The sequence below is a fragment of the Protobothrops mucrosquamatus genome, unplaced genomic scaffold, assembly GCF_001527695.2.
Source record: "Protobothrops mucrosquamatus isolate PMUCROS unplaced genomic scaffold, P.Mucros_1.0 scaffold3233, whole genome shotgun sequence".
NCBI lineage: Eukaryota > Metazoa > Chordata > Lepidosauria > Squamata > Viperidae > Protobothrops > Protobothrops mucrosquamatus.
The window spans coordinates 59328-68088 of NW_015389229.1; the positions used below are offsets into that span (position 1 = coordinate 59328).

General features: G+C 43.0%; 1 protein-coding gene and 1 pseudogene across 1 annotated transcript in view; one reads left to right on the plus strand and one right to left on the minus strand.

The window, feature by feature from the left end:
* Window positions 1-5375, minus strand: part of LOC114923387 (zinc finger protein 850-like) — a 30928-nt gene extending 25553 nt beyond the window's left edge. The window contains exons 1-2 of the mRNA XM_029286279.1: window positions 5120-5375; window positions 3608-5051 (exon numbers count right to left, since the gene is read on the minus strand). Of these exons, the coding sequence (XP_029142112.1) occupies window positions 3608-5051; window positions 5120-5168 (1493 nt within the window). The 5' untranslated portion in view covers window positions 5169-5375. The remainder of the gene's footprint in view (window positions 1-3607; window positions 5052-5119) is intronic.
* The window catches only part of LOC107297325, a 32156-nt pseudogene that overhangs the window by 15827 nt on the left and 7568 nt on the right, over window positions 1-8761 (plus strand).

Below are 8761 nucleotides of genomic sequence, written 5' to 3' on the forward strand. Positions count from 1 at the left end.
CAGAAGCGGTGAATGCTCCAACACTGGAAGTTTTTAAGAAGAGACTGGACAGCCATTTGTCCGAAATGGTATAGGGTTTCCTGCCTGAGCAGGGGGTTGGACTAGATGACCTTCAAGGTCCCTTCCAACTTTACTATTATTATTATTATTATTATTATTATTATTATTATTATTATTATTATTATTATTATTATTATAATATATTTAGTTCCATTGAAGATGACATGTTGAGTGCTGCTGGTCAGCCAGTTACTATTTCATCTGGTGCTGCTGCTATCATCTATCTCATATTTTTCTATCATACCAAGAAGTATTTTGTGGTGTACTTGTTTGCATATGGAGCCCCTAAATCAGACATGTCAAACACAAGGCCCGGGGGCTGGATGCGGCCCGCGAAGTGGTTTCATGTGGCCTGCGAAGACATCCTAGAAACAGTGAGGGAACGGCCCCTGCTGCCTTGGCCCTGGCCCAGGCCGGCCAGGAGCCAATGTACAATTTTGTGGTGGCCATCTATGCTGAAATACATTCAGTCTTAGCTCCACAAGACCGTCTGGAAACAGCGAGGAACCAGTTCCTGCTGCGTCGGCCCTACCCCCTGGGTGCTGCTGGTCAGCCAGTTACCATTCCATCTGGTGCTGCTGCTATCATCTATCTCATATTTTTCTATCATACCAAGAAGTATTCAGTATTTGTTTGTATGTGGAGCCCCTAAATCAGACATGTCAAACACAAGGCCTGGGGGCCGGGTGTGGCCCAGGAAGTAGTTTCATGTGGCCTGCCCCTGCCACGTCGGCCCCACCCCCTGGGTGCATGCTGGGGAGGTGTCACCCTTTGTGAGGAATGAAGAAATGCACCATCACCTGGAAGTGCGCAGCAAATGGCCCTCGCCTACTTCACATATCCGGCTTGATGCCAGAGACCCTCACATCTGTCCCACTCCTGCCCAGGCCCCCACAGGCACCCTTAGCACGAATGATGTAGAGCTGGCCACACCCACCCAGTAGGCCACACCCCTCCCTCGAGGGCAACCACAATGCTGTTTGACACCTCTGCCCTAAATGATTGCCAACTTCATCCTGTAAATAGAATAATGAAATACGGTACAAACCTGGAAGCATGCTACCATATTGGTCCCCATCCACATCTAGTCAGGAGATACAGGTCGTCCTCGACTTACCACTATTTGTTTAGTGACCGTTTTAAGTTACAAAGGCCATGAAAAACGTGACCTATGACCGTTTTTCATTCTTACAACTGTTGCAGCATCCCCCTGGTCATGTGATAAAATTCAGATGTTTGGCAGCTGCCACGTATTTATGATAGTTGTAGGGTCATGTGATCACCTTTTGCAACCTTCTGACAAGCAAAACTAATGGGGAAGCCAGATTCACTTAACTATGCGAAAAACATAAAATGGGGCAAAACTTACTTAACAACTATCTTGTTTGGCACTGGAATTTTGAGACTCAGTTGTGGTTGTATGTCAAGGACTACCTTTAATATATTTTTGTCTTCATTCTTGCAGAGCCTAAATCTCACTAGACGGCAGAATTGCTCTCAATAGGCTTCCCAATTTCCAGAGGAGTTAGATTATTCCCAGGCAGGTGCCTTGGGCAAAATCTTTGGATTGCGCAAGTTAGCAGAAGGCCAATGTAAAAATTCTGGCGCTTTCTTAGGGGTGACTCTCAGTGGAGATCAAAACCTCTCTACACCCCAAAACGTTTATCACAGATATTCCTGTGGCTCCTAAGGTGAGATGCTGTAGGGGGGCCATCTTCACTCCTGCCAGCCAGGGCTGCATCCAACAGCACCCACCATGAAGCTTCATTCCTAAAGGAGGAAATTTTACATCTGCTGAATGCTAAATGCCATGTGCGTCTGTAAATTTCCTTCCACAGGAAGCCTCCATTAGGTCACAGAGAGGGAAAAATATGCAGCAGGGCCTAGAAAACGGGACCTAAGAAAGAGGGGCCATATGTCTCTCCTCGCTTATTGGAATAAATGAAATAAAAGGCCTTGGCTGGTTATTGGTCAGGTGATCTTGCCTCTGGCCATGAAGGAAAGTAGCCAGGAGCACATAACACTCTGGTTAATTGTCCTCACGTTAGGAAGTTTCTCCTTAATTCCAGGTTGCTTCTCTTTTTGATCAGTTTCCAACCATTGTTTCTTGTCCTCCCTCTGGTGCTTTGGAGAATTTGACCCAGTCTTCTTTATGACAGCCTCCCAAATACTGTAGGGATGAGGCCAGAGTTACCATGGTGGAAAAACCTGTGGGGACTGTGGGGTGGGATAAAAGCTTGGTTGGGAAGCAGAGCACAGGGTGTCTCAGGGTTGGGGGAGGCCTAGGGATGCCTGAGGGGGCAGGTCTGGGCCTGCACTAGGCCTCCAAGACCTTCTCCCAACAGTGGAGTTGCTAGTATTCCACGTAGCGACTCGCACATCTGTTTAATGGCTGCATCACGGAGGATGGGGGAGTAATTAACCAAACCAGTCTCACTTCATGGCTTTTGCAATGTACAACCGTAACTGGCAGGCCCCATTACAGTTGTAACTTGAGGACTACTGGTATGCTGGCTGGGAAAATGTAGGGATCAAAATCTGGAGCACAAGAAACAAGGCTGAAACTGCGTATGTTGGATTTCCATAATCAATATACAAAAAACACCACACTAATTCTAAGATGTATTGACTAAAAAGAATCAGGCCAGAATTTCTACACTCCCAATGGGAAATCAGAAATGAAATTCAAGCCTTCTCTAAACTCATCAATGTTTGCCTCATGTGCACTTCCTTCTGTGCTCCCACAAAATAGGTTATAAAATTAGGCACATTGTGTGATGACCCATTAATGACCCTCCTGATTTACGACTGTAATTGCAGGCTAAATTACAGTTGTAAATTGAGGACTACGAGACTACCAAGAGTTTCCCCCAACAGTGAGGTAGCCAGTGTTGTTGAATGACTTGCACATTCATTTAACCGCTGCATCAGGAACAGCAGGGACAGGGGTAGTTAAGCAAAGCAGGCTCCCAACCATAATTGGTAGGTCCCATTACTGTAACTGTACGCTAGCCGGGGAATTTCACAACTTCTGCAAACAGAAACATCCAGAAACTACTGCTGATAATCAGAAATGGGTAGTTAGTCTATATCGAACTAATATTTTCCATAGTTTTTCGCTCCACCTTCAGGTCTAATCCTGAGATCTGTTGACTAAAAAGAATCAGGCCAGAATTGAAGTAGTCAATTTCTCACCTATACTCTCAATGGGAAATCAGAAATGAAATTCAAGATTTCTCTAAACTCATTGTTTGCTTCATGTGCACTTCCTTGTGTACAATAAGAGATGACTTACACCTGAAGAATCGCTCACAGATTGGACATTTCAAAAGTTTCTCCCCTGTGTGACTAATACTGAAATCTTTTCCAATTCTGGACACTTTTACGGTTTCTCTCCTGTATGCGTCCTCTGATGTCTCACCAGGTTGAAATTCACATTGAAAGTTTCTCTCCTGTGTGAGTTCTCTGGTGTATCACAAGTTGGGAATTCTGAGTGAACCTTTTCTCACATTCAGGACATTCAAAGGGTTTCTCTCCTGTGTGAGACCTTTGATGTCTCACCAGGTTGGAACTGAAACTGAAACATTTCCCACAATCAGGACATTCAAAGGGCTTTTCTCCAGTGTGAGTCCTTTGATGTATCACAAGGTTAGAACGGGAACTGAAACTTTTCCCACATTCAGGACATTCAAAGGGTTTCTCTCCTGTGTGAGTCCTCTGGTGTGTCACCAGACTGGAAATCTGGCTGTAACATTTCCCACAATCTGAACATTTAAAGGGTTTCTCTCCTGTGTGAGTTGTCTGATGTGTCACCAGGTCAGAGCTCTGACTGAAACTTTTCCCACATTCAGGACATTCAAAGGGTTTCTCTCCTGTGTGAGTTCTCTGGTGTATCACCAGGTTGGAATTGTAATTGAAACTTTTTTCACATTCAGTGCATTCAAAGGGTTTCTCTCCTGTGTGACTTCTCTGATGTATCACCAGGCTGGAATTGCGTATGAAAGATTTCCCACAATCAGGACATTCAAAGGGTTTCTCTCCTGTATGAATCCTCTGGTGTGTCACCAGGTGGAAATTGCGTGTGAAAGATTTCCCACAATCCGGACATTCAAAGGGTTTCTCTCCTGTGTGAGTCCTCTGATGTCTGACCAGGCTGGAATTGTGTAGGAAACTTTTCCCACAATCCGGACATTCAAAGGGTTTCTCTCCTGTGTGAGTCCTCTGGTGTTTCACAAGGCTGGAATTGTGTGTGAAAGATTTCCCACAATCAGGACAATCAAAGGGTTTCTCTCCTGTATGAGTCCTCTGATGTCTGACGAGGTGGGAACTGACACTGAAACGTTTACCGCAATCAGGACATTCAAAGGGTTTCTCTCCTTTGTGAGTCCTCTGGTGTATCACCAGGCTGGAATTCTGACTGAAACGTTTCCCACAATTAAGACATTGAAAGGGTTTCTCTCCTTTGTGAACCCTCTGGTGTTTCACCAGGTCAGAATTACTCTTGAAACTTTTCCCACAATCAGGACATTCAAAGGGTTTCTCTCCTGTGTGAGTCCTCTGGTGTATCACCAGGCTGGAATTGTGCCTGAAAGATTTCCCACATTCCAAACATTCAAAGGGTTTCTCTCCTGTGTGAGTTCTCTGATGTATCACCAGACTGGAACTGTGGCTGTAACATTTCCCACAATCTGGACATTCAAAGGGTTTCTCTCCTGTATGAATACTCTGGTGTATCACCAGGGTGGAATTCTGTCTGAAAGATTTCCCACAATCAGGACATTCAAAGGGTTTCTCTCCTGTGTGAGTCCTCTGATGTGTCACTAGGTTGTAATTCTGAGTGAAAGATTTCCCACATTGAGGACATTCAAAGGGTTTTTCTCCTGTGTGAATCCTCTGATGTCTCACCAGTTTGGAACTGCAACTGAAACCTTTCCCACAATCCGTACATTCAAAGGGTTTCTCTCCTGTGTGAGTCATCTGGTGTTTCACAAGTTAGTATTTTACAGGGGAACTTTTTTTCACAAACTGGAGACTCCTATGGTTTCTCTCCTGTGTGAATTACTTTGCTTGGTAAAGCATTTACCACATTGGGAACATTTATAGGGCATCTGTCCTGTGTGGATCCTTTTATGAACCAGAAGGGAGATATTCTGACCAAAGATTTTGTTACATTAATACCATTTGTATGCCTTTATTCCAGTTTGGATCCTCTTGTACGTAATCACCTATGCTTTTGCAATCCACTGGTATGCTGGAGGAAGTCAAAAATGTGTGTGGTCCCTTGTTTAGTGGTGCTTTGATTTCACCTACTGTTTTTTTCGTCCCACTGGGAGTTCTGCATTACTGTCTGCCCTATTTGAGTATCCAATTGACCTTTTCTTCCCCACTGACTTCTAGATATTTCCCTCTTTTTCTGAAAGGAAAAATGATCCCCTCCACCTTGTCATGTAACGTATCCTTCTGTTCAGCATACTCTACTATTTCCAGCTTGGAATCTCTTCTTGATTTTCTCTTGCCTTTCGCCTGCTGGGATGGGAGAATTGTGTAATTTTCTGAAGGAAATGGAAAATATTTTGAGTTCTGGCTTGATTTACTTTCCTTTTCAAAAGTTATTCTCACTTCTCCAAAGTGCTCTTATTGCCATCCTCTTTGTCTGTAAGATTCAAAGAAAAGTGTAAGTTTAATTGTTTATACAATGCTTGCAGATGTGAAAAAAAAGGAAAAAAATATACATCACATGTAAAAAGCAAAATGCCACAATGCTAACCTCTTACATTAATTATGATTCATCGGACATTCCAGAGATCCAACTTCAGATATCTGTTCAATCATGAAATTCCCTTGACTTGAATCAACCATAAACTGTAATCTATGGGTTATCACAAAATATATCTGGAAGTCTGGGGTATAGATTATACAACTGCATATATATGGAAAGAGTAATATAAATACACATATCTATAATTATATGTGGAAAATTCATGTTTTTAGCCTGAAAACGAAAAAAAGATTACTGTCAAATGTTCTGAGTTAATTTCTAGAGGTGTGGGGGCTTTAACTGATGAAATGATGCCTAAAGCCTCTGCAAGATTTGCACATGGGAGTCCTCGGCAACAAATAAGGGCAAAAACTACTCTCCACAATCCCTCTGCTGACATCCCAATTGAAGTACTCCTCACTTAATGACTGCAATTGGGACTGACATCTGTGTCATTAAGCGGCCCGATCATTAAGCATGATGTTAACATGATAGTGCCAACTTACATCCGTTTCTCTGGACTTGTTAAGCAAGTCACCATGAGTTGTTAAAGGCAATTTCACATGACTGTGGCTTGCAATTTCCTGCCACTGATTTTGCTTGTAAGAAACTAGCTGGGAAGGTCAGAGATGGGGATCATGAATGTGGGATACTGCAGCCACCATAAACACGCAACAATTGGCAGCATCTGAATTGGTGCAACTCCCTTTTCCTGCTTTTTCATAATCACAGGCCCAGAGAAGAAGTGGTAAATGAGGACTACTTATACAACTGAACATCCTGAAAGGTCTTCCATAGCTATTCTTTCAGAAGTGCTGGCTTAAGCACAACTGAACCTCGTTAATACACGTATGGGGCGCCAATAGGAAATGCCGTGGTTGTTAGCTATAAATAGAAGTAAAAAAATAAAAATCCCAGAAAAAAATAGTGGCAGTTTCAGTCTGACATTATTGTCAAGAAAACAGCAGGTCCACAAGAGAATAATGAGAGTTGAAAGGGACCTCAGAGGTCTTCTAGTCCAATCCCCTGCTTATATAGGAAAGCCATATTATTCTTGACAAATGGCTGTCCAATCTCTTCTTAAAAATCTCCAGTGATGAAACACGCACAACGTCTGCAGGCAAACTGTTTCATTGATTGTTCTCACTGACAGGAACTTTCTCCTAATTCTAGTCTCCATTTGTTACTTCTTGTTCTGCTCTACGACACTTTGGCGCACAGGTCAATCCCCTCTTCTATGTGACAGCCCCTTCAATTTTGAAAGAGTGCTATCGTCTAAACACAAACTCTCCATGCGGCATTTTAGTCCAACAACTGAAGCCTCTCTGCAGCCCAAACAATAAACTGGCTCTTCTGCAGACCAGTCTCTGTTCCCCAAAATGCCCTGCAGGCCATAAAAACAAAATAGAGATACAAGTTAAGATAGGCAAGAAAATGGTAAGTGAACACCTGTCCAGCCTAGACGAGTTCAAATCACCAGGACCAGATGGATTACACCCCAAGGTTCTCAAGGAACTGGCAGATGTGATCTCAGAACCACTGAGCTATGTTTTTCAAAGATCTTGGAGCACTGGGGATCTACCAGAGGACTGGAAAAGAGCGGATGTAGTTCCCATCTTCAAAAAAGGGAAAAAAAGGACCCAGGAAATTACAGACCTATCAGCCTGACCTCAATACCTGGGAAGATTCTGGAAAAGATAATCAAACAACGAATCAGCGAACACCTAGAGGCAAACAAAGTCATTACTAAAAGCCAACACGGGTTTGTCAAAAACAGATCATGCCAGACAAATCTTATTGCATTCTTTGACCAGGTGACAAAATTAGTGGACCAGAGGAATGCTGTGGATATAATTTACTTGGACTTCAGTAAGGCATTTGACAAAGTAGATCACACCGTACTACTTGATAAGATAGAAAAATGCGGGTTACAGAGTACAGAGAAGAGCAACAAAGATGATTAGGGGACTGGAGGCTAAAACATATAAGGAACGGCTGCTGGAATTGGGTATGTCTAGTTTAATGAAGAGAAGGACGAGGGGGGACATGATAGCAGTGTTCCAATATCTTAGGGGCTGCCACAAAGAAGAGGGAGTCAAGCTATTCTCCAAGGCGCCTGAAGGCAGGACAAGAAGCAACGGATGGAAACTAACCAAAGAGAGAAGCAACCTAGAACTAAGGAGAAACTTCCTGATAGTTAGAACAATTAACCAGTGGAATAACCTGCCTCCAGAAGCGGTGAATGCGCCAACACTGGAAGTTTTTAAGAAGAAACTGGACAGCCATTTGTCCGAAATGGTATAGGGTTTCCTGCCTGAGGAGGAGGTTGGACTACATGACCTGCGAGGTCCCTTCCAACTTTATCATTATTATTATTAATTATTATTATTATTATTATTATTATTATTATTACTATTATTACTATTACTATTATTATTATTATTATTATTATTATTAACTTTCTCTTAATTCTAGACTGCATCTGTTACTTCTCGTTCTTCTCTATGACACTTTGGTGCACAGGTCAATCCCCTCTTCTATGTGACAGCCCCTCCAATTTTGAAAGAGTGACATCATCTAAACACAAACTCTCCGTGGGGCATTTTAGTCCAACAACTGAAGCCTCTCTGCAGCCCAACCAATAAACTGGCTCTTCTGCAGACCAGTCTCTGATCCCCCAAATGCCCTGCAGGAAGTTATTAGAGCTCCCAGGCCTGTCCCTTGACCGGAAATTCTATTATCTTTCTGAATATTATCACAACCCCTTGATCTCTTTGTAAAGCTGTTTGTAAAAAACAGTGGAAAACTTCTTTTTCAGGGTAGATTATACACACCTTAAAAGAACTAAATATTTAAATTGAAAACCTCCACAGACAGGGCTGTTCCCTGACATGGGCAGAGAGAAAGAGGGACTCAGCAGTCACCAGAGAGGGAATCTGGGCA